Source organism: Nothobranchius furzeri, chromosome 1 (assembly GCF_043380555.1).
Source record: "Nothobranchius furzeri strain GRZ-AD chromosome 1, NfurGRZ-RIMD1, whole genome shotgun sequence".
NCBI lineage: Eukaryota > Metazoa > Chordata > Actinopteri > Cyprinodontiformes > Nothobranchiidae > Nothobranchius > Nothobranchius furzeri.
Window position 1 is genome coordinate 93,708,805 of NC_091741.1, and position 25,587 is coordinate 93,734,391.

At 41.9% G+C, this 25,587-nt stretch overlaps 2 protein-coding genes across 3 annotated transcripts; both read right to left on the reverse strand.

The window, feature by feature from the left end:
- Positions 1 to 368: 368 nt before the first annotated feature.
- fbxw11a (F-box and WD repeat domain containing 11a) lies at positions 369 to 15,827 on the reverse strand. Of its 2 annotated transcripts, XM_015945253.3 has the most exons (14): positions 15,672 to 15,825; positions 13,348 to 13,452; positions 11,140 to 11,208; positions 10,830 to 11,049; positions 8,847 to 9,033; positions 8,551 to 8,641; positions 7,475 to 7,612; positions 5,475 to 5,593; positions 1,837 to 2,086; positions 1,644 to 1,762; positions 1,133 to 1,243; positions 970 to 1,048; positions 561 to 725; positions 369 to 469 (listed from the first exon to the last, which is right to left on the reverse strand). In XM_015945253.3, the coding sequence occupies exons 1-13, from the start codon at positions 15,708 to 15,710 to the stop codon at positions 564 to 566; spliced, it is 1,689 nt and encodes a 562-aa protein (XP_015800739.1). In that variant the 5' UTR covers positions 15,711 to 15,825; the 3' UTR covers positions 369 to 469; positions 561 to 563. The 2 variants fall into 2 exon arrangements, with proteins under 2 accessions (XP_015800739.1, XP_015800746.1); XM_015945260.3 differs by lacking the exon at positions 13,348 to 13,452 and having other exon boundaries at positions 15,672 to 15,827.
- A 1,196-nt stretch (positions 15,828 to 17,023) lies between these two features.
- etf1a (eukaryotic translation termination factor 1a) lies at positions 17,024 to 23,220 on the reverse strand. Its single transcript, XM_015945272.3, has 11 exons — positions 23,083 to 23,220; positions 22,590 to 22,700; positions 19,939 to 20,114; positions 19,664 to 19,803; positions 19,383 to 19,521; positions 19,073 to 19,263; positions 18,510 to 18,639; positions 18,257 to 18,430; positions 18,112 to 18,176; positions 17,877 to 18,024; positions 17,024 to 17,733 (listed from the first exon to the last, which is right to left on the reverse strand). The coding sequence occupies exons 2-11, from the start codon at positions 22,673 to 22,675 to the stop codon at positions 17,651 to 17,653; spliced, it is 1,332 nt and encodes a 443-aa protein (XP_015800758.1). The 5' UTR covers positions 22,676 to 22,700; positions 23,083 to 23,220; the 3' UTR covers positions 17,024 to 17,650.
- Positions 23,221 to 25,587: the final 2,367 nt, after the last annotated feature.

The following is a 25,587-nucleotide window of genomic DNA, read 5'->3' on the forward strand; positions in this document are numbered from 1 at the left end:
ATGTATATATAAATATATATCTATAAGCAATTCCATACCTGTGGAAACCTGTTTTGGCCACGGGGGGAGGGGTTGAAAAGTGAGGAGCTGAAGCTGCTTGTAGTTTGAATCAGGGGAGAAAAGGGGAGCTTGTGACATATACCAGGCCTACATTAATACTGTCATTAGTGTACTTTACAAAACATAAATTAGTGGTTGGAGCTGAACTTCTGGGAGGGATTTGCATTGGTTCTGTAGTAGGAATCCTCATCGGTGTTGACCTGTGTGCATCTCACTGTTTGGTCAGGCGTTGGGCACAAGCGTCAAGTCTGTCGGAATGGGCGGGGCCGGACCAGTTGGAGGAGGGGGGCTAAGATGGACAGAGTGATGACGAGGAGGAAGGGAAGAAAAGATGGGCTCTGTTGCACCACAGATGCACCCATCAGCCAGTCAGCCCTGGATGTCCTATGAGTGAGCTTAATGGCGCCACCTAGAGGGGAAAACAAAGTCATTCAAAAGGCCTGCTCTGCAGAGTTCACTGTGTGGTTCCTCTGAACATGCAGATTCAAACTGAAGCACACCTGCTATCTAGAAATGTAGGTGTAGGTGCGAGATGGAGACCGTCCCTCTGACTGGCCATTAGGTGAGACGTTCAGGAAGTCCCAGATCAGAATGGTGTCATCGTGAGAACTGCTGATGATCTGAAACTCGTCAAACTGCAGGCGGAAAACACGGCCAGAGTGTTCCTGGAAACACCAGATGTGGGAAAAACCATTTATTACACTATCCTGCATTTATACATGAGTGAGTGAATGAATGAGCGAGTGAGTGAGTGATGGGCATGGAGAAGTATCTTATGGGCCTTTTCTATCCTCTACAACACACATCAGCTTTAATCAGTGAAAATATGAGGTTTAGACAGACTTTCTGGAGTGCTGCCGAACGCATCGCTAGTTCTAGTCAGTGAGAGGAACAACTGGTGCCACTCACCACTAGAGTGCGGAGACATAATGTGCTGGCGGGGGCCCTTGGGTCAAGTGCAGCTTGCAGGTCCCACACCTTTATCTTACTGCAAATACAAACATGGAACCAAAACAAAGTCAGAAAACAAATCGGGCCTCTGCTCAGAACTTTGTGACGAGACAATACGAACCCGTCGTAGGCACCGCTGACAATCCTTTTGTTGTCGAAACGAATGCAGCGCACCAACTCCTCGTGACCTTCCAGCACTCGCAAACATGCTCCGCACTCAATGTCCCATAACCTGCAGGGAGACGAGCATTAGTGTCCGAGCCAGTAGTACACCTGTCCAAACGACATTAATATTTATACCGTTCATATAGAAATAAATATTTTTACAGGTGCACTTGTAGTGATGCGAGATAGTTTCTCTAGCTGCATCATCACAAAACTTAAAAAGCAATTAACCTTGATAGTTGCTGAACGTGTTCTTGCACTTGTATCGTGAGTTTGACTCATTAAACTCAAAGTGCATGAGACAATGAGACCAATCATGCAAAAATAACAATGGAGGTACGTTTGTTAATCAGATTTCGATTTACTGCAGTTTAGGTTTGAATGAAAAAAAAAAACAGCTTTTGCTTAAAAGTGATTTTAGCCGCCCATGTTCACAAACAACAACAACAAAACTAACGAAAACTTACCGTATTGTGTTATCAGACGAGCCACTGACTACTAAACGGTCTCTATACTGTAAACAGGCGATTCCCCGCTTATGACCATTTAGAGTACGCACAAACTCACACGTACTGGTGCTCCATACCTGCAGAAGAGGAAACACACGGCTTTGTAAGAAAAATGTTGCGTAACTTAACAATTTTAAATCATTTAGCCCACCTTGATGGTGCGGTCCCCTGAGGCGGACACAATATATTTGTCATCAAAGTCAACAACGTTGACAGCAGCACGATGTCCTACAAGGACCCGACGCAGGCTGATGTCAGTAGGCGAAGCCATGTCCCACACAGCTATAGAACGGTCTTTGGAGCAGGTGACCATCAGCCCATTGGCGAACCGCAGGTGAAGAACCGCCTCATTATGGTGGATCAGCGTGTTCAGTACCTCACCCGTCGTCACCTCCCACACCCTGAAGACAAAGGAGGACACGGTTTAGGGACAAATAAACACAAGCTGGGACAGATGTTCCTGTGGTGACAAATGTTTTATAGAGAGGAAATAAATAAATAAATGGAGTAAAACTAGAACAGACATGACCGACGGGAAATAAGTAAACAATGAGAAGAGGACTTTAGTAGGAAAGGACAAATAGGAAGACAAGCAACAGAAGCAAAAACAAAAAAGTACGTGAGAAAATTGAAGAAATGCAAGGCTGTGTGTTTGCAAAAAAGTTGGACACACACACACACAGAGACAGAGAGAGACAGAGAGAGAGAGAGAGAGAGAGAGAGAGAGAGAGAGAGAGAGAGAGAGAGAGAGAGAGAGAGAGAGAGAGAGAGGTTAATGCAAAACACACTGGAAAAGCTGACAACGACGTATACAAAGTGCACATCAAAGCGTTGCTAAGGAAGTGAAGTCATATTTTCCTTGGATACAATCCAGTATGGCTGAAGTGTGAAGTAATAAGGAATTCATTTGGAGCTTCTGTGTGTGGCGGCCAAGGAAATGTCAGCATATAAACCCTGGGTAGGATTTTAAAGATGCCCCGTAAAACACACACGTGTATTTAGTACCAGCAGTACACCTGCTTATTTATGGATGAATCAGCTTTAATGATCTGTTTGTTTCATGAAATACCTGCACTGTGAAGTTTGGTAGGGAATGGGCTATAAATGGGCACAAACCAACAAGTCACAACTGGCAGCTACAGAGAAAGTAATGAGCTGTTTGATATTCAAATCCTAATAAACCAGACAGATTTAACAGGACACCAACTGTGCAGGAATTATCGCGCTGATTTAACAGCAGCAGTATTTTAATCGGCAGGAAACACTAAAAAGATGGAAATAGACAAAAAATAACACAGTTACTAATAAGTTTAAAAGCTTTAATTATTACTTTACAAACACTTTGCAATGCTAAAGTTTTGTCTCTACTACTAACACACGCCTGGAGGAATTCTGCTGTCTGGTGGAGATGCTAATGCTAATGGTTAGCTGTTACTTGTACGCTAAGCCAACAACTGCGAGTCCATGAATGCAGATTTTCATTGTGTAGTAAATCTGACGGGCTTTTACGATCAGAGCGTTTTTCTCATTTTTTTCCCCAATGGCGTTTAATGCAGGAAACTGGTATTTTCATTCAGTTTGCATGCAGTCTCTCCCTTACATAGGCGTAGCCATGGCGGCCCGCCACAGCTGAAATCCCAGCGCCACGCCTACAAGATCCCAAGTTTTATTTATTTTATTTTTTTGCACTGTTCCCGAAGAAGCAGCGGGAACTACTCTGTTGTTGCTTGTGATCACAGCCGGCAGGCAGCAAGGAGGCGGCGGTAGGGTGGTTACAGCTAGGGATGAGCGGATAAAGCATTTTTGACGAATACGAGCATGAAACGAGTAAAACTCGTAAATATCTGCAATCATGCTGAAGGAAAATCCTCATTGGGTAACTGACTGTCTTCATGCTCTGATTGGCCAGTCACAGAGCGCCCGCCCCTCCCTACACACAAAACTCTGCAGCCGGGAGCTCAGTCCGTCCGACCCCGGTCTGATCCATCCACGCACACACACACAGACAGTAACGGATCTCTCTGTGTTTGCTTCACTGTTGCTCACGTTTCTTAAGTCTCCCTAGGTTTTCTTCAGCTCGCCTCTTTTTTGGTTTAATATTTAAAGTTACATTTTTCGTAACGTACGTGGTGCATTTGACAAGACAGAGCTGAAAACGACTCGTGCATGTGTCAGTCACTGCCTCCGTTCCGGTCGTTTTTTATTTTTTTTTTTATTATTTTAACTCTCTCTCTCACACACACCTTAATCAACATTGTTTTGTTTAACTGTATGTGGGAAAAATGCCAACGTCGTTAGGAAAAAATCAGTTAAATCAAATTAAAATAAAAAATTTTTAAAGTTGTATCTGGTTCTAGTATTTCATATTTCCTAGTTCCTACTGCATGAGTTCAGATGCCTTAATTCATGCACTTAAATAATAATGTTCTGATGTTACTGAAAAGCTTGTTCTGTAATAGTTCCTTTACTATTGTGGTCAAAAATATTTAATCTAAATTCTGAGGCTGCTTTGTAAATAGTTTTCAAATAAACAATACACATAGCAACTTCTGATAAATCCAAATCAATTTCAGATTTAAAATAATGTATTGATGTAAACCACACCCACTAATTTCTAAATAATAAATAAGAGGTGCATTCATCTGTGTATCTCCTTTGATCCGCATTAGTGATATTTTCAGCACCAGAACAATGAAGCAAAGAAACAGATTCCTGAGTTTATGTTAGTAATTTTATTTATTAGGTGCATCTGACCTGTTCTATTTTTCTCTGAAATGAGATCAAATCAGTGCTTCTATGGGTTGTCTCCTCTCTGCACTAGAAAAATGTACTTTATTATAATGTTCACTGTAATGCATCTTGATGTTCTTAACAAATAAATTAAATCAAAGATATTGGTCAGTAATGCAGCAGTTGCCAGATTGGTGCAGTTCAATGTAGAGTGCCTCAAATAAAACAATATTAACATAAAGGTAAGACGTGTCATAATTTCACCCCCCACCCCAGTTGGAAAAATTCCACTGGCATGTGAAACAAAACGGTTTAAAAAATAACTAGTAAAACATGGTTTCTCAGAGAACCTGCTCTTTAAACAACTGAACAGATCAAAACATATGGTAAGTGCATTTTCATTGAGTATATTCAAGTTTCAAAAGATTCTTAGTTGAAACCTAATTTCACATAAACCAGGAGAGAAATCCTGGATAAAGGAGGAGTGAGCCAGGTCCTAAAAACAATTGTGAACAATGGGAGCACAAAGAAAGAACATCTGAGGTTTCTGGTGTCAGAACATTTTGAATCGATTCTCTGGATCATGTGGGATGTTGGGTGGGGTCGTGTGTATGAGCTTTGGTTCCAACAAATACCATCAGAACTCTATTATTATTGGTATCTGGGTAGGTCTTTTAGGGGTCAAGCTCTTTACACCCCTTTGCATTTTTTAAACTGACTTGCTACATGGTACTTGTTTACATAAGTACCTAAGACCAACCAGAATGGAGATTTTCTTCCCTCTGTCCATCACCAAATATAATATTAGGGTATTTTAGAGTTGAGTCAAAGATGTGGTGGGCGGCCATTTCTGCCTCCTGTTTTACTGTAGTAGCTCAGGAAAGTGAAGACATGATGTTGACGCTAGAGTGGATTAAATGGTTCATACTGAGGGGATATTGAGGTTAATTCTATTTATTTACAATCACTCATCAAACCAAAGCTATAATATTAGTTTATTTCATCATTCTTGCTTTCAGAACACAATAAATTCCTGCTGTGGAAGGACGGACGTCATACCTGACAGTGGAGTCAGAAGACCCAGTGACAATGACCCTCTCGTCGTATTGGAGACACAATACTGAGCCTGTGTGACCGGTCAGTACCTTCAGACATTCCAGTGTCTGCTTATCCCAAATCTAAAGGGCAAACAGAAGAGAGCAGCGTAAATTAGTGTGAGAGCGATTTAGGCACATGACAGATAAGTGGAAGGAGAAGTGGTTCTGAAGAGGACGCAGATTTGGGTCTTGCTGAGAATGGCCCATTCTTACAGAAACATTCATGCCCCATTTCCTCATGGCTGTGCTGAGCTCTGAGTGAATAAAAGCCAACGAGCTTCACTTCCCTGGCGGTGTGCCAGCCTCCACCTTTACAAAAAATAAAAAGAAATGTGCTCCTTTGCTGGTGTCCACCCTTTAGTGGTCCTCCTCCTCCTCATCATCGTCGTCATCATCTCGTCTCCCAGGTCAGACAGATAAGTGGAACATACAAGTCTGGAGCTGATCCTTTTATCCAGTAATTTACTTTTGCCCCGTCTCAGCATCTGCCGTTTCCGTCCAGAACCACACAAGGAGTTAATAAACCACTCTTATCTGTGCCGGGAGAACAACACACTCAGAAACACACAAACATCTCCCGCTCTCAGGGAATACTTTTTGGCCCCTGCTGCTGGTGCTTGAACACACAGTTGGGATCAATTGTAAGGACTTGAACAAGTCAGCTTTGGCCAGTGGTTGCAGACTGTAACATGGCAACAACGTCTTTAACTGCCTCAGCTCCATACAGCACGACCGGGTAGCCCAGAAACGTTTCTCTAACTGCAAAAGTTAAGATTGGTGGCTGTACACCGTCAACATGTTAAAGCAGGAGGAAAACATATAGTTCTATATATGGACATAATGGGAAAAGAGAACAACAGAAGTGATTCTGCTGCAGTGCATGGTGCATCAGATCTCAGAATGTAAAACTTCCTAGGATGTAGTTACGTTGCATTAATGTCAGCCTTACAAAAGAAGGAAAAGTTTATTGACCCAGGCTTTTCCCTCAGACTTTGAAAGGCGCTATACCAGTGGGAGTCTTTTTTTTTTCTAGAGGTTTGAACATTCATGAGTTCACATTTATGGAGATGGCAAAAGTCGAATCGTGTCAGTAGGGGGCAGAGTTGTGCCGTTTAGTGGTGAGACAGCAAAAGTCTGAGAATAAATTTACCTTCATCATAAAAGCACTTTACAACACAGCAGTCATTCACACACACACACACACACACACACACACACACACACACACACACACACACACACACACACACACACACACACACACACACACACACACACACACGGTGATGAGCTACAATGTAGCCACAGCTGCCATGAGGCTCACAGACGAAGGCGAGGCTGCCGTACACAGGTACCAGCGGTCCATCGTACTGCTCACTGCCATTGAATCGTCAGTTGCATTTTTTTTTTACTGTGTGGGCGTCGGAACGAGCCCCCGCACCGTGAGAACAAACATCCCAGCTCTAAAGCTGATCTTCATCGTACGTCACGTGATCAGGAAAAGAAAATCCATGTGTTAGATCGTTTTGGGCTGCTGCTGTAAAAAAAAAAACCAAGGCACGAAACGGAAAAGCTTCTGCCGATCACAATTCGACAACGCATTATGAAAGAACGGATAACACTAGAAACACGTAAATTACTCCTGTTATTAGAGGCGAGTCTATTCTTTGTTTTGGCATTTACATCATCATAGAGTGCAACGTTCTGTGACTCTTCAAAAAAAAAAAAAACTGTAAAAACACTCAAACGCTGACAGCCAGATGCTTTTCTCATCAGGAAACAGTTGGCAGTCAATGAGTTAATAAGGTGGACCAAGACAAAAGCTACGTATGCAGGCATACTTCCTAAGCAGAATGGGAAACAGAGTTTTTGGTTAGTTACATGGTGTTCTGACTGTTTGGAGGTCAAACTGAAATATAAATTTACATCCTTGCACAGCCAAAAACTAGAGGAAGCTCATACCTTGATAGAGTTGTCCCTAAGGCCACTGATGATCTTGTCATCATCATATTGAAGACAGTAAACACCTTTACTGTTTTCTGAGCGACACTGGATCCTCTGCAAGTTGTGTCTGCCACACCGCCAATTAGCTTCAATTGTCTGTGGACGTAAATGCAGAATGACGGCTGACATCAACAGAACAGAGAGAAAAACCAACTATTTTAAAAGCAGTCAGAGGAAAATGGTTGGAAGGAAAACAAACATGAATATTTTAATTATTTTGGACTAGCTGCAGGATTAAACATGTTTGAGCCTTGAAAGAGCGAGATGCTTCCAAGTCAACCACAGATATGCATCATAAAGTAAGTAATGCATAATGCATGTTAAAAGATTTTCCTACAGGAAATAAAAAGCCTGCAGAGCACTGATTTTCGATAACTCTTCAATGAAATGTATTCTGTCAGACAGAATAATTCACACAATAAAACCAATGCTGGTGAGTGATCGCCAGCCTCTGGGTGCCAACAAGCAAAAAGGCGGAGAAGCATTTAAGCACATTTATCTGGTTGCAAAAAACAAATTTCAGAGTGAAAATAAAGCAGAGCTTCTTGTTAGACTAAACCCATAATCAAATCCTCCCAGTTCGACCCATGAGTTAAAAGTGGTTGCACTAGTTTCTAGCAGCTGAAGAGAGCTGAGAAAGGTCAACAAAGGTCACGAGTCCCATCTTTCAGCTGCCTTTTATGCACTGCTCAGAGCGAACAGCCAGGAGGAGGAGGAGGCAGCCTCACTCCTGAGAAACCAAGCTATAACTCCAGTGGAAACAAACCAGTGCCTGAAGTGATGTAAACATCTCTTTTACATACTTTATTATCAAATAATTAAAATAATCTTGGCACTATGTACCATGGAAAAATAAAAACAGAAACCAAAATGTTTCTACCAATACTTTGATGCTGATCTACAAACTCGATGTGTTGATGAACAATTTGCTCCTAATTTCTGTTAATTTAAAGCCAGAGATTCTTTCTGCTGTTTTTGTTTTCTCAGACTCTGAAATCCAACGACAAAATGTGTGTTTGTTTTCCACGTCTTACCTCTATGTCTTGGATGATTTTAGGATATAGAGAATGATAGTAGGAGTTGGGCGGGACTTCTGCTGTGCGGTTTTTGAACAGATACTTCTCCCTGGGGTAAAACAGAATAAATACAAGGGCATTGAAAGTCCTGTGTCTCCTCTGGGAGTTATTCTACCAAGACTAGAGACTCAAGACAAAAACATTTGTTACATTATCCCATTAACCTTTCCCTTGGGCAAACAAACCAGGAATATTTTCAGTCCCCCAGCCATCTTTTACTTGATTTTTACATTAGTGTGTGGTTTGATTCTCACCACTGATGTCTTTCAGACAGGCCCTTCCAAAGTGGGTCGGTCCGGACCATACGTTCAATGAGCTTCTTCCACAGCATCCCCTCAGAGATTACCCTCTGCCACTCTTTACACACCAGCTCTGCCGCACACAGCGAGCGTGCATCCAGAAAAGACAGGATGTTCTCTGCGATGTGATCCAGACCTTGGGCTAAAGAGAGGGAAACAAGAAGGTGAGCGTGAGTAAGGGTACAGAGACAGTCGGGTTCTACATCGTCTTTGATTTTCTGCTTTCCTTTTCTCCCATCAAACTACATGTTTGGTTTATTATTAATTATGTTAGAAATAAAGTGTTGAAATGTATTATAATTCAGTATTCAACACAAACTTTGTTTCATCTTATAGTAGGGATGTATATAGTTAACCGGTTAATTGCAGTTAATGTTGCAACTGGTTAAACTAGTTTTGCCTGGTTAACTGCTTCAAGTACCTTTGCTACGTTTGAGTGTAATATATGTTGTGCCACTAGAGGGTGCAAGAGCGCCGCTATCAAAATGTTTACTGGGCAACCGCAGAAGAAGAAAGGAGCTTATCACATGACCAAACACAAAGAGTGTGGGAGCAGTTTATTCTTAGTTATTTCATTCTTGGAACACAGTAATTATTTAGTTCAATGTAAAGAAACTAAAGTGTTTTTTAAAAACTTGGCTTCCAGAATGCGCTCATAAGCACGCAATCACAAGCAGCGCTGTGCAGATGATGCCAGACGGTCCGCTGTGCTACAAGTTCTGAGTCTGACGGACATTTCAGCCGTCATCTCACTCTCTTTACTTCCTGTTCATAAATGTAACAAGTGTGGGACTTTAGTCGTGCCTCAGAATTATATAAAAGAATGGAGAAGGAAAAAGTGTACTTATAGAGCAGGGGCCAAGGTTTGTGTGTGTGTGTGTGGGGGGGGGGGGGGGGGGGGGAGTTCCGTTTAACCAGCTATTAACAGTTAAGGGGCGTCAATAGCCGGTTAAACTTTTTTAGAAAACGTGCATCCTCATTAAATGCTAAATTAATAGAATTTTAATCCCAATTACGATCAGTTTTGAACGACTGTATAAAAACAAAACAAGCAGATTAGTTGCTCCTCCCTCTTGAGCTGCTCCGATTTGTAAATCAAGCGCTCTTCCCACAGTGTTGCCAACTTAACGATTCTGACAGCTTTTCAGACCCCCTTCTTGACTTTTTAAATCTTAAAAGTACCTAGCGAACAACCTAGAAACCTCTCTGGTAACCCTTATCTACTTTCTGTAAAACTGTCGAACCGATAAATAAAATGTGCATGCGCGGCGTGCTAAACACACACAGCTTGCTTCTGCATTGCTGGGAGAGCGGGTTGGAGGGGCTGCAGAACATCTTCGATCGCTGCTTGTGACAATAATTACATTAACTGATGGGATCTGTAAATAAATAGTTTAGAAATAAGTTCCTCACACTGATAATAACGCATCTGTCTGAGTGACACGTTGCTGGTACACTCACCTACAGCACCGCTGGGCAGGACTAATTAATTATTATGCAACATTTTGTTATGATATGTTTTTATTTATTTTATATTATAAATGAACTGTTTAACTTCTGCTGTCAGTATTTGCAAGCTTGGGTCCATGTTGGGTTTGCTTAAATAAGTGATACCTCAACCTCTGGGTTATAAACTATGAGCAAGTGTATTGGCCTTTTTATACTAGGAATCAGTTGTTTTTTGTGATTATCTCGTTTCTTTTTCTTTTTGTCCTGATTGTGCCCTGTGCAATATTATGACTGACTGAAAAAACAAATAAATCAGCATTAATTTAAAATTTGTCTTAATTGAGATCTCAATTTCAGTCAAAACAATCGTGATTATCATTTTTGTCGTAATCGAGCAGCCCTAATCCCTATCTTATTGTTTTAGTGTGTCAGATATTTAAGTAAACCCACTAGAATCTGGATTTCCATAGCAAGAATGCAGATTTGTACCTGGCAATGCAGTGATGAAATCCCTCTGCAGCATGGGTTTGAGGTAGGAGTTGATGTGGCCGTGCTGGTAGTGGCACATTCGGGAAATCAGGCGTTCGACAAACTCCACCTGGTCAGCTTCTGACCACTGGTCAAACAGGGTGATGCAGTGTTCCTTCTCCTTCTCATAGTTCCCTTCTGACGGACGCTTGCGAGAGCCAACAACAGGACCGTTACTAAGCTGTAGACAACAGCAGAAAACACAGTTTAACAGGTGATTCGTGTACATGAAACGTCTGTAAAGTTAGAAGACATTTCAATTAAAACACACCTTCAGAACTGTATTCTTCTTTGGCGAAAGATCGTCCACTAGGTTCTGGGATTCCATTCCTGATGTATTCTATAGAAAAAAAAAGGCGTAGGTTATAAACGCTCTAGTTTAGTCCATAAAGGGCATTTTTAGAGCCAGAGCAGCATCATGGACAGGACTCAACACAAACGTAGCCATCAAAAGGTTACCATCAACAGCTTTGATGTGCTTGCACAAACAGCCGTGCATAAACACATATACACACTGAGCATTTCAGCTAAAGAAAGCCGTTAGCTTGCCTGTGATGTTGGGTAAATAATCAGGACACTCCACTGTTGCCTCACCAAATCTACCATTGGTCCAAGAAAAACTAGAAGGACGGCACTGACTCGGGAACAGCGCTCCTTTGGAACAGCTTTGGGATCAGCGTTGGATGATTTAGACTTACTTTTTCTTTGAGACATGAGCAGATAGAGGTACTTAAATTGAAGTATTTTTGCTTCTTTTACATCTCTGATGGTGTGTGGCAGACTGCTCCTTTGACTGATTCTCAGAAAAAATAAATAGGTCACATTTTTCGCTCCAATTGGTCCTAGTGCTGTCCAATTGCATGTGGAAACAAAGCATAACGTTTTAAGACAAATGTAGATTCTGCTCCACAACCGAACTCTATCTAGTGGTTGACACCAGACAATATATTTACGTATATAGTATGGCTTGTCATGCCAACATTCAGAGAGAATTGGAGAAAAGGCAACCACACTCAACCAACGTATAGAATCTAAAGCCTAGTTCATACTTCTCCCTCTGCGTGGAAACGGGATACATGCGACGTAATTACCCGTCGATTCAAGGGCTCTCCGACGGGCTCGCAGAGGTTGTTGGAGCAATGCCCAACTTGTTAACTATCTGTCAAAAGTGACGGAGACCACAAGCTTTGATTAGTCAGGATTCCACTTCTTTTAAATTCATCAACAGCACCGCCTTCGGCCCCGCATCGTGACTGTAATGGTGGCAGGATACCCTCTGTTGGGCTGGGGGGGGGGGGGGGAAGACTTGCTTTGCAACAATCCACAGGTGACAGAGAAGTCTGAATTGAAAACCTCTCAGTCAATGCATTTGCACGACTCCACACTCGAGCTGATGGAGAAGTATACATCAGGCTAAATGTTCTACAGCCAACCATAGGCTGACACCACTACTGTCAAGTTGAGTGCGCTGTTAGAGATTCTTTCCTGGTTCTAGTTGTGACCGACGACATCCAATTCTAGATGTTTGGTCTTTTTAACACTCATTTGCATGAGTCAGTAAAATTTGGGTAAAATTTGCATTATTGTGCAGGCCCTGTGCAGCATGTTGAGACTGAAGCCACAGCTAAAGGACATCCATGCTACCTTTGAGTGACAGACTTAGTTCCCAATTGTTAATGCTTTTGTATACTTGCTTATAGTCCCTAAAGTTGGCTTAAATGGCAAATTTCTGCAACCAAATTTCCTTGTTAGCACTTTCCCAGCAAAGAAGATGGATCTGGACATCCATCTGGTGCCAATGTGTATCAGTTACAGTAGGAAGAATTGTAGAGACATCATGAGAAAAAGCAAAGCTGCCAAAACAGATTAGTGGTTGCTATAAATACAACCACATAAATGGAAGGTCCAAGTACAAACGCTGGAGCAGACAGGACACACAGCCAAAACAATGTTGCTGGTAATCATGCAGAGAAAAAAGAACAGAAAAGAACATAAAACAGACCAGGTTATGCAAGGCAGAAAAGCAAGCAAGCACATGGCCTCTCAGAGCTTTAAGGAAGGCCCCCTCTCACCTCGGCCCTCACACCTTCTGGTAGGATAAAATAATTCACTCCTCAATGCGTGGTTATTCTCTGATAGCTTCCTCCATTCACATGGCAAGAAATTTTAATTATCATCTTGTTGCAAAAGTGGCCCTTTTGCTAAAAACTTTTTTTTTTCTTTGGACAAAAATTTAAATGTTAGTCTAAAATTTTGTTTCCAACAGAAAGAGCAGGAAGAGGCACCAGAGAAGAACCCAAGAGCTGAGCAGGAGGAAAGGACAACAGATGGTGGTGAGGTGGATCGTGAGTGGATGCTGTCTGCACTATAGTGGGAAGAGGACTTGTGTGGAGAGGTCAAAAAAAGAGGAGGGATGAGATGGCAAGGGAGGAAGGGAGAAAAGGAGGAGCAGCAGAATTTAAGAGGAGAGAGGCAGAACCTGGTTGTGAGCCCGGGTGGAGGGGATGCTCTGCAGGCACCTGAGTGCACACAAACTCTCAGCCACCGAGGAGCAGCCCAGCCAGAGAGAGCGAGGCACAGAGCACTGTGTGAAAGAGAGAGAGGAAGGGAGGAAGGGAAGAGGAGAACCGAGTGGATAGGGTGAAAGAGGAAAAAGAAGAGCAAGAGGCCAGAGATGGGGAGAGAAAAAGTAGAGGGGAGGGTTGATGAGGAGATTTGGGCAGAGGAAACCAAAAAGAGGCGAGTGAATGAATGACTCAAATGGATGGACGGATGAAGTGGGAGAGTTGGTGAAGAACAGAAGAAGTGGGGTGTGGTTTTGTGCAAGAATACAAAATTAATGAATAAATAAACAGAGTTTGGTTTGAAATTGAGAGAAGGCGAGTGTGTAACCATCAAAAGGTGAAGAGAAAAAGAGGGAAGAGGTGGGGGGATAGTGAGGGGAAAAACCAGTATTAGAGCTACACACATTGGCACAGTGAGCGTAGGAACACACATACACACACTCACTCATTCACACGCAAGATACAGACTGATAAACATACACATGAAAGCATTATTAGACATGAACTGGGTGGAGATAGGTAGAGAAGCAGGAGGGGCGACACATTTGGTTGACAGTTCTTGTCCTTGATTTAACACAAACCCCACCCACTGTTCTGCCATCCCCACTCTCATGAGTGGTTAGTGAGTAACACTGGGACAAAAATAAATAAACAAAAAGTAAACAGACACACAACCCAGAGAAAAAAAAAAGAGAACATTCTCTAAAAGCTTACACGTTTAGTTTGCAAAAGCAGAGAACAAATGTAATGCTTTACTAATGTGTAATATTTTGTGTGAATAAGTTTAGAAAAGTAAAGAATCAATGACAAAAGACAATACTTGTATTAAACACAATAAACGTGGTTTATAAAACCTACGTATTCAAACTAATTTAATAATAGACCAGTTTTGTTTTAAACGCAGTTCTACTTAAGTGGTACTGTATTAGTATGTTCATACATTTTCATTTCTACAGATTTATAGTTTAGAGTTCTCTAAAGGGATTTATATGAGACAATAAATCTAATAAAGCACACCATCTTTAATCTGGCATCTACTGTGTAACACTATACTTGTGTGTAGTTTAGAAACTGATAATCATCTCCGATATGTAAGAGATTAAAAAGTAATAATTTAAACGCATAGAGATTACTCCCAAATTATATCTATCAATGCTTTATTCCATTTTATCCTAAATAAACGTCGTGTCACACAAGATTGTACATTGTAATTGAAACAATTGTCATACGAATTAAGGTCGGTGGGGATTTTGAGACATTTAAAACTTATATAAAGCAATTAGAGAAGAAGTACTCAGTTACTGTATAAGTTAACTAAAAAGAAAACCAGTTTCAGCACAAAATTAAAGGCTTCATCCGACCACAGTCTTCAATATATTGATAATGGCTAACACTAAGTAAGCTAACATTTTGTGGCTGGCTTACCGAGTAAAGTAGAAAACTGTTAAAACAATTCACTGAATATGGATATCTTAAAAGATGGGTTTTACAAATGAGTTACTTCATCTTTCAGCGTATCAAAAAGGTTGTTGTGACACAACTAATTGTGTGTTTCGGTATAAAAGCGTCGGCCAAGAATACGAGCTATTTTAGCATGCTAGTTTTTAAGCTAACTGCTAATGGTCGTGTGTAAATGAAAAAGCACTTCCTTCTACGCACTTAAAAATATAAACACACAAGCGTAGAATACCTGCTACCTTTCATTGTATTGTGACATATGTTTAACTGCTCCTGGGAACTATTAGCTTGTGTGAGGTTCATTCATAAACTACATAATATTACAATGTTACGCTTAAATTGACGTGGTTCATCGCCTCCTAGCCAGTGTTAGCAGGACGGCTAGTTAGATGTCAGACAGGGCCCTGTTAAAGTGGCGCAGCGTCACCGCAGTGAACGCTACACCAAGATTCCTCGCCTGTCTTCCGCCGACGAGTGAACATTAACCTATTAACTTCTCAATATTAACAAATTCGGTACCAAACCACACGTTTCACATTCAATGTATACTCCTACACAGCTCCCCCTTTTCAATCCAACCAGAGTTGAGCTTTTCTCTTAAAATGTTCAAGTAGTTTCAGGGCCTCCCTCTGATTTCTGGTCCCCCTCCTTTCTCCTCCACCTCTCCCGACAAGCCGCTTTAGCTCATTCCTACCGTCGAATCGATTCGAGCCTCGGCGCTTCTCCCAATAAATGGTTAACATATGTCCTTTCGGAGGCCCAGTACTGAAAAAGACCTTACCATCAGTTCCACCGTTTTGTCCTCCATCTCCGGCTCCATGTTGATGATCCCCCCCGAAACTCGGTGTGAAAATGGAAACCCAGCCCTGCGTCGGCGGCCCGCAAATTCAGAGACGTCATTCACTTCGCACAACCACACAGCTTTGGTTAGGCAGTGTCAAAGGAGTGGGTGGGGGGATGGGAACGCCCATACAATAAAGAGAGACGCTGATAGGATATCACTTGTCTAAGAAGGCGGGGCATGAATGTCTTGCCTTTTATTGATTGGCTCGCATTGCTACCAAGGCTTTTCCCGGTGACTCCCCCAAACAAATGGATGAAGATGCTGTTGCTATCCTGGAGAGGGATACACTAAGGCAAAATCAATCATCCGCATAGCGTTGCTATGAAATGTTGCAGGATGTTGGTATAACTAGAATTAGAGGTACTTAATCATTTAAATTCAGCGTGGCATCAAAGTGATGCTTAGGTCAGAATTTATCAGAGCCATGTCCATCCCAAATTCAGTGCATTTTCAAAAACCCCATGACTGTCACGGGTTCAAATGACAGGAACTATCATGCTAAGATTTGTTTGGTCCTAAGTTCACATCTGCTAAGGCATTTCTATGAACCCAGTTCTCTTAGAAGTAATGGTGTGTTGAGCACATCCCTCCTCCTAAGAGATTTAAATGTACATTACTGCCTAGGATGTGGTGTAGAGTAGGGTGCTTGGGCACTTGTATTCAAAAAAACATTTGAATTTTTTTTCTCCAATAGATTTAAAATATTTAAGAATGCTTGAATGTTCCCCGTGAAGAAAGAGGTTTATCAAATGAAATTAAGCTTGTCAAACATTTGAGGGTTTAAAAATGTTATTTACTGACATGTATCTAAAAACAATTACCTCAAATCTATCCAGAACTGTAAATAAAACCCCACCCTTGTACTGTTTTTTATTAAGACAGGCATACGGCAAATTCTTTTTTTCTAAACAGGTTGCATTTCATTTTTAAAAGTTGCATCTGTTAGATTGCATTGATACATTTACGTTCTGAATGAAGGTATAAATACAAAAAGTCTAGGATAAATCTACATCATAAATGGAATCTGAGGAAAAAGGACACTTGTGAAGTAAATTGTGTCTTGAAAGCTCACTGTAAGGCCAGAGATGATGACTGAATATATCTGATGTGATTTCTTCATGCAGACTAGAATAAATCTATGTCAGGTTGCCTAGTGTAAGTTTTGCATATGCCACTTATACATGGCTTGTGTATTTAATTTTAGGGCCAGGAAAGTGAAGGGTTGGCATCCTCAATAACAAGTCACACATGGCACAGTGGCAAGACCACAGCAGATGAGGAGGTAGCAATGGTTTTCAGCAGTTCAAATTTAATACTTTGTCCCTCTTTCTCTACAGAAATCCCAGGTAAAAAAAATCCCCCGCTCTCATAAAATACAACAGCAGCAGTTACCAGTAAAAAAATGAAATGCCAAAACAAAAATAGAGAAAGCATAGAGGGAATAAGGGATAGAAGGGGCATGATGAGGAAAGAAAAGAAAATATAATTTTTATATCTGAGAAGTGAGTCCAATGTCCATCTTCAGACCAAGTAAGGGGCAACGAGCAATCTGTGAACTTGCTGTTGTGTTCATAATGGAGGTCAGGAGGGGGAAAATTGAACCAGAGTCAAGTCCAATCCAACAAGGGGAAGGAACCAGCACTAAGGCAGGGATTTTTTCGGGAAGGGCTTTCTCCCTCTCTGGGGGAAAGAAATTCTCGGTCCTCTTCAGCCTGTTTGATGCATTTGATGTGTGTACTGATGTATTTGCAAGTTTGTGAATGCAACAAGTAAATTGGAAGGTGTGTCTGTCATACATATGGTCAACACAGTTGCTCCTCTCACTTGCTGCAAGAGAGGTGGCATTTTTATTAAGAATTTCAAATTTCTTCATCCATTCCTTTAATTTTCTCGGCCCGATTTCAGTCCAAGACTACCTAGTAGTCATCCAAATCGAAGAACTCATCATCCTCTCCTTGGTACTCCATGCCCTGGAAATCCACCCTGTATCGCAAGATACCTGTGGATGCCAAAGACCATTCAATATTGTAACACAAGATAATGAGTACAAACAAGCACTTCTATTGGCCAAACTCAATGCCTGAAACATTGAATTCCACTTTGTAAATGATCAGCAGAACCATCCGTCAACCATGAGCTTACCCCCAATGCCTCCAAAGCCCTTAACAAACTGGGACCCTTCCTGGCTCTTGTCTGTAACAATTTCCAGCGTGGCTCCAAATTTTTTGTAGTTGTTCGCAAACCACTCAAGCAGCGGCATGCTCTCGATCAGCTCATGCTCCTGCCCCGTCTAGAAACACAGAATCAGAAAAGCATGGAACCGTGGAAAACCGGTCAGATTTACTTTGCAGAGCCGTCTTTTGTCTGCAGTGCCTACCTCCTTGTCCGTGAAGTGCGACTTGTCTTTCTCCTGCTCTGGCGTCAAGTACAAAATCTTCTCATCTGAAAAAGCCAATTAGAAAAAGATCATTTAAACTATGAAACCTGTCTCTCGGCTGTCATAAAAACATTGGTTTGTGTACCATTCTCTGCGCCATTGCTCTCCGCCCCATGCACACGTAGAACATAACGCATGGTGTCTAAGTTCTCATACACTATGAGGATCTCTACTGCTCCCATTTCCAGGGCTTTGAGTGTGTCCTCCACTCCAAAGCAGTACTTGCCCGTGTCCTGACTGATCTCATCAAAGTACCGTCCTGTTGACACAAGGAAGAAGGAAAAATGTAAGAAAAATGTCAACCACTAGCATCTTAAAATAAAATCTTGATACCTCACCTATGAGTTTTTTCTCCTGGATGAATTTGACATTTGAAAGGACCTCTGCTGAAAGCTCAATAGCCTGATTGAAACCGTTTTCGCCTCCATATGAGATGTCAACCAGCTTCAAAACCTTCGCTTGTAACCTCTGTGGTAAACAAGTACATGTCAGTGCATGAAGGTGACAAAATTCAGACAGAACAAGTTTCACTGAAGGTATTATTGAAGTGGGTCCACTAAATATTCATACGGTTTAAGATATGAAAAAATCAAAAACAAATATATACTAACCCACTTATGTTTTAGGTATATTTTTAACCATGTGGTCGATTGTTTTAGTCCTTGATTTTAATTTTATTTAACTGAACAAACAAATAAATAAACTAAAAATGTAAAAATAAATAAACTAAAAATGTAAAAAAAAGTGAAGACATTTAACTTGCCTCTTACAAAAAAGTTTCGTGGCAAAATGTTTATAAATTAGTCTAATAGTGTTGTTGTATTTCTAATCAAGACGATAATTAAAAGTGATGTAATGAACATCTTAAAGAATGTTAAATTATTATTTTTTTTTAACTTACTGGGTCAAACATGTCAGACTGACTAAGTTCAGTCTTGAAGTCAGCAGAGCCAGCCAGGACCATCCCCGCCACATTCACTTTGTCATTGGAAACAAAGAGTTGGACAGCTGTCTCGGCTACTTTTCTCACATAGTTATGTCTCTTTTCCATTCTTAGACGTGCAAAACGCAGAGCAGACTGTCCTCCTCTGCCTGAAAGAGGACAAGACAATATTTATGACTATTTTATAACAGACCCCAAAGCTTAAAAATTCATACATATTACACGTTTCGTGAAAAAGTGGCCTTTTGTGATTCTTGTGGTTTAGTACCGTGCTTCTTGGGTAGGTCCACAGTGAACTTGTGCAGCACCTCCCTGGTGTTGCCCTGCAGTGTGCCAAAGAGTGCTCCACTACCATCAATGACGATAAACCCAAATTTACTGTCATCAGAGAGCAGGGCTGTCAATGCCTGTGTTGGTAGATAGCATAGAAGGAAATAAAATGTGATAGAAGTGGAAGGGGGGAAAGATGTAAAAGATGAATTTAGACCCCATGAATATTCTTGGTGGGAGAAAAACAGAGATGGAAAGAGATCAGGTGAAACATCTCACCTCAGTGTGGAACTTGTTGTCACAGAGGTACAAAGAGGTGTTGATTGGTTTAAAAGGCTCAAAGTCAATATTGACTTTCTTCTCCTTGCCTTCCTCTGTCACAATTGTGCCACAATACACAACTAAACCATTTGGTGGCACTACAAGGATATAAATGGACAACAGATTGAACAAAAATTAAGTTTCAACAGGAATACAAAAGACTTAAACATACCTATCAGGGTGCATTTACAATTTAAATTTCTAAATCCAAAAAGACTTCTTTTAACGCATACCCTTGTTGTAGAGTTTTAGTCTCTGCTGCACAGACGTGATGGCCCCAAGTACAGAAAGCCTGTTAACTCGACTCTTGATGTTTGAAGCAGTGCCAAACTCATCGGCCAACATCTTGGCCACTCTGGATATCTGGTCCTTTGGAGGGATGATCAACGAGATCATACTGGTTCCATTACTGTGTAGAGATCAGGAATAAAAGATAAAGCAAGACTTACAATATGGCAACATAGTAAAAGATGTAGCACATTAGCACATAACACATTGATAATTAATGAAAAAAAAATACAAACCAAATGCACTAAAATGTGCATTTTTTAATAAACATTGCTATTAAGCATCAGTCACAGGAACTAATCAAATTTCCCTTTTCAACTTCTACTTGACCTTCTACTTCCATTACTTCAATATGACTTCCATTTCTTACTGTGGGTTTGTTTTGTAAACACAACTGTTCTTGACAAAATATCCCAGCTACAAGGTCTGGTAAGCTGAGGCACGCCCAGAGTGGTCTTCTGGTTATACACAACATAGCTCTGCCCTTGGAATTAAAGACAGAGCATCAGTGGCGCATGTGTCATTGTTTATGATCAAGCTCACCAGCGCAGCCTGACATCACTGTGACAGGCAGGTAGAGGGAATGAATGTTGGGCAAATAGTCAACTGTGTGTGACATGGCAGACCTGGGTGATCAAGGCTGCTGCAGAAGAAGAAGAAAATATCATTTCTATAGCACCTCTCAAGATAAAAATCACGAGGCGCTTCAAAAAAACAAAAAATGTAAAAATATAAAAACGCATTTAGAAAATGTTTAAAAATATATTTAAAATGAGCAAAAATAGGCAATTGGGATTTAAAAGAAAAAATGTTAAGACAGAGAGAGAGTGGATAGGAAAGAGGGAAATCAGTGGATCCTGAGGAAGGTGGAATAGGTGGGGAGAGCAGAATAAAGAGAGAGTGTGAAGAAGGTCATACAAAAGCCAGCTTGAACAGGTGAGTCTTCAGCTGCTTTTTAAAGGAGACCACTGAGTCCACTGATCTCAGGCTCAGGGGGAGAGAGTTCCAGAGTCTGGGGGCCACAGCAGCAAATGATCTGTCACCTTTGGTCTTTAGCCTGGTGCTGCACAACCAGTAGGCTTTGATCGCTGGACCTCAGGGACCTGCTGGGGGTGTAGGGACTAAGAAAATCACCAATGTAAGATGGTGCTTGTCCATGTAAGGCCCTATAGACCAGAACCAGGATCTTGAAATGAACCCTGAAGTTGACTGGCAGCCAGTGAAGCTGGAGGAGAAGCGGGGTGATGTGGGTGTATTTGGAGGACTTGGTCAGAAGCCGAGCACAGGCATTCTGAACCACCTGTAGACGGTTCAGGGAGGTTCTGCTCAGACACGTGAAAGAGAGTTACAGTAGTCTAAGTGTGAGGAGATGAAGGTGTGGAGAACTGTCTCAAGTTCAGAGCGAGACAGAATGGGACTCAGCTTAGCAATGTTCCTGAGATGGAAGAAGGAAGAGCGAACAAGAGAACTGACATGAGAATCCAGGGTGAGAGCTGGGTCAAAGGTCACGCCAAGATTCCTGACAGAAGGTTTGGTGTGAGAAGCAAGCTGACCAAGAGAGTCTCTGACTTTGGGAACCAGCTTGTCTGGGGCACAGATGAGGATCTCAGTCTTATCTTCATTCAGCTGAAGAAAGCTCCCAGCCATCCAGGTTTTGATAGAGTCTAAGCAGGTGTGTAACAGCTGCAGCTTAGACATCTCATGGGGCTTAAAGGAGATGTACAGTTGGATGTCATCTGCATAAAGATGGTAGGAGATTCCTTTGAAGGAGCTCATGATGTGCTGAAGAGGAAGCAGATAGAGGAGGAAGAGCAGAGGCCCCAGCACAGAACCTTGTGGGACACCATGGGTAAGAGCGGTGGTGGAGGACCTAAACTTGGAGACAGCCACAGAAAAGGAGTGAATAACAAGCCAGAGCTGCAACAAGCAGGTTTAAAATTCAAACACCATTAGTGTCATTACCGGTCAGCATCAATTACGAAGCATTTTGACTTAATCTCAATAGGGTCAGCCTCAGAAGTAACGCGATTGCCATGCGGTGGCTAACATATGGACCATTTTAGGGAATCGCAATCTGTCAAATGAGCTACGTTGAAAACCGACATGGCAACCCGAGCTGAAGCAGTGAAATATGCACCAAGAAATACAAAAAAGCACAACCAACTGAATGCTGGTCGGTCTCTCTTTCTTGTTCGTGTGCGTTTTTGTTTAAAAACCCCCATGGCGGCCTGTTTCATGAGATGACGTTTGTTAGCGGGCTCCGGTAGCATCACCACTCATAATTTTGTACTCGCGGTTGAATCGGAGACGGTCGCCTTCGCAGTGTCAGCCCTGACATGTTATATTACACCACAAACAGCCTCGAACATCAACATAACATTACAACCGCACGCGCCCAATATGTACAACGGTAGTTATCGTCTGGCCGCCAGCTAACAAAATAGCAGTCAGTGCTACCGAAGCCAAGTTAGCTATGCTAACCACTCCCAAATTCGGCCCCACTTATCCGATCTCTTGCCGCTGGCGCGGTTTACATTTACCTGTGATCTTAAACTACAGCAAACCTAACGAGGGCATCCCTAAACCAACCACGTACCCACGGGCTGCTTCCAAACTTTTAATCAGCTTCTTGATTTTCCAGATCTCCACGTTCCTGTCCGCCGCGCTGGGGTCGTCCGCCATCTTTCTGCTGTAATAGCTTCAGCACCTGAAAACGTGAAATAAGAGGAGCAAAAGTTGAAGTGAGCCGCCTAGGAGACAGTCTGGATATTATACTGCACTGGTTTAAGTTGGCAGGTGTCATGTAGCCAATCGAACCGGGCTAGTACCTCTACGAACTACTGGCGCTAGCGCCGTTGCTTCATCTGCCCAGTGCTGGCAACTGGGCTGACCGTAAGAGGAGGACTCAAGTCTGGTGATCTCCGTTAGCACAGAGCGCGGAGTAAATTAGGCCTGGAGTTCACCAGGCCCTAGAGTCCACCCTGTTCTTATCTAACACGACCTACTTTACTCAAGCTCCCCTGGAAACCATGTGTCCACCAATCGTCCACTATAGATGATGCATGTATTAGTAAAAACGGTACCGTTACCTGCCTCGGACAACGCCGCTCCACTCCGCTCTCTTTCTGTTGCGTTACGTCGAGTCGGTGGTGCGAGGAATGACGTTGCTTTCTCCACCGGTTTCTCTCCTTCACACGCTGCGCGTGGAGCTTTCGACAGACAGATCACATGTGGGAGGTGGTTAGAAAGTTGGCGTTCACTTCCTGGAAACCCGTTGGAAACCAATGACATCTCTCATATGAGATGTCAATCAAAAGATATACTAAAAGTTGATTGGACAGAATCCAGAAGCATGTCATGATTGGGTGGTCGTTCATCACACTGTATCATGGGAATTGTAGTTAAATGATGAGACGAGATTTCAGAACTGTGAAGACATCTTCTGTTTTATTGGTCATTGTGTTTTTGACATGGTAAATTGCTGCAAAGTACTGTACATAATGTGTGTGTAAGTGTTCACACCCCACTGGCACACACCGAAGGCCTTACCATCATGTAAGTCAATCACAATGGTTGGATCGGATCCGTGCATTAAACTCAGCCAGTCATCAGTGGACTCAGCATCAATACCGGTCTTGTGAACTCCCATATAAGAAAAACGAAAGTTTAACTTCCTTTGTGTTTGGAGATTGGGTTTATCATTCATGGCCAGTTGAGGATTATATGGAGTTTCTAATGTGACAAACTCTGAATCATTTATTTCTGCTTTATTCTGACTTTTCTGATGGAAGCAAATCGCAATCCTTGTCTTTTGTTTTAACAAGTCTGAAAAGTTCTCTGACAAACACAATGGGCTTTCAGTTGAACACGAATGTTGTCCTTGACACCAAAGACAGACTTTTGCTTTCACTGATTCCACTGTCTCTCATTTGTAATGTGTCAAAAAACAAAGCCCATTTGTACAAGCTGAGATTTCTATTGCACTAAGTGCCACTTGTAAATACAAATCATCTTGGCCTTTTGCAACGACGGAACACCTGCAATTCAGAGTTTATACAGCATATATATATATATATATATATATATATATATGTGTGTGTGTGTGTGTGTGTGTGTGTGTGTGTGAAATTCTGGTGATACGATACGTGTCATGATACAAGGTAGACGATACGATATATCACGGTATATTGCGATACATTCAGTCAGATGATGTTGGCTTTTCTTAGAATCAAATTATTGTAGGAAAATTCAATAAACAACCCAAACTGATATGTAACATGTTAAACATGAGGTATCTGAATCTCTGAATGAGCTGTCCGATGAGCTGTCTATATATATATATATTCTCAAAAAATTAGCATGTTGTCATTAAGTTCATTATTGTCTGTAATGTACTGCTAAACATTAGACTTTCACATATATTAGGTTCATTACACACAACTGAAGTAGTTCAAGCCTTTTATTGTTTCTAATATTTAGTCATACAGCTCATGAAAACCCAAAATTCCTATCTAAAAAAAATTAGCATATTTCATACGACTAATAAAAGAAAAGTGTTTTTAGCACCAAAAAAGTCAACCTTCAAATAATTATGATCAGTTATGCAATCAATACTTGGTCAGGAATCCTTTTGCAGAAATGACTGCTTCAATGAGGCATGGCATGGAGGAACTCAGCCTGTGGCACTTATGGAGGTCCAGGATGCTTCAATAGCGGCCTTAAGCTCATCCAGAGTGTTGGGTCTTGCGTCTCTCAACTTTATCTTTACAATACCCCACAGATTCTCTATGGGGTTGAGGTCAGGAGAGTTGGCAGGCCAATTAAGCACAGTAATACCATGGTCAGTAAACTATTTACCAGTGGTTTTGGTACTGTGAGCAGGTGGCAGGTCGTGCTGAAAAGTGAAATCTTCATTTCCGTAAAGCTTTTCAGCAGATGGAAGCATGAAGTGCTCCAAAATCTCCTGATAGCTAGCTGCATTGACCCTGCCCTTGATAAAACACAGTGGACCAACACCAGCAGCTGACATGGCACCCCAGACCATCACTGACTGTGGGTACTTGACACTGGACTTCAGGCATTTTGGCATTTCCCTCTGCCCAGTCTTCCTCCAGGCTCTGGCACCTTGATTTCTGAATGACATGCAAAATTTGCTTTCATCCGAAAAAAGTACTTTGGACCACTGAGCAACAATCCAGTGCTGCTTCTCTGTAGCCCAGGTCAGGTGCTTCTGCCACTGTTTCTGGTTCAAAAGTGGCTTGACCTGGGGAATGCGGCACCTGTAGCCCATTTCCTGCACACACCTGTACACGGTGGCTCTGGATGTTTCTACTCCAGACTCAGTCCACTGCTTCCGCAGGTCCCCCAAGGTCTGGAATCGGTCCTTCTCCACAATCTTCCTCAGGGTCTGGTCACCTCTTCTCGTTGTGCAGCGTTTTCTGCCCCACTTTTTCCTTCCCACAGACTTCCCACTGAGGTGCCTTGATACAGCACTCTGGGAACAGCCAATTCATTCAGAAATTTCTTTCTGTGTCTTACCCTCTTGCTTGAGGGTGTCAATGACGGCTTTCTGGACAGCAGTCAGGTCAGCAGTC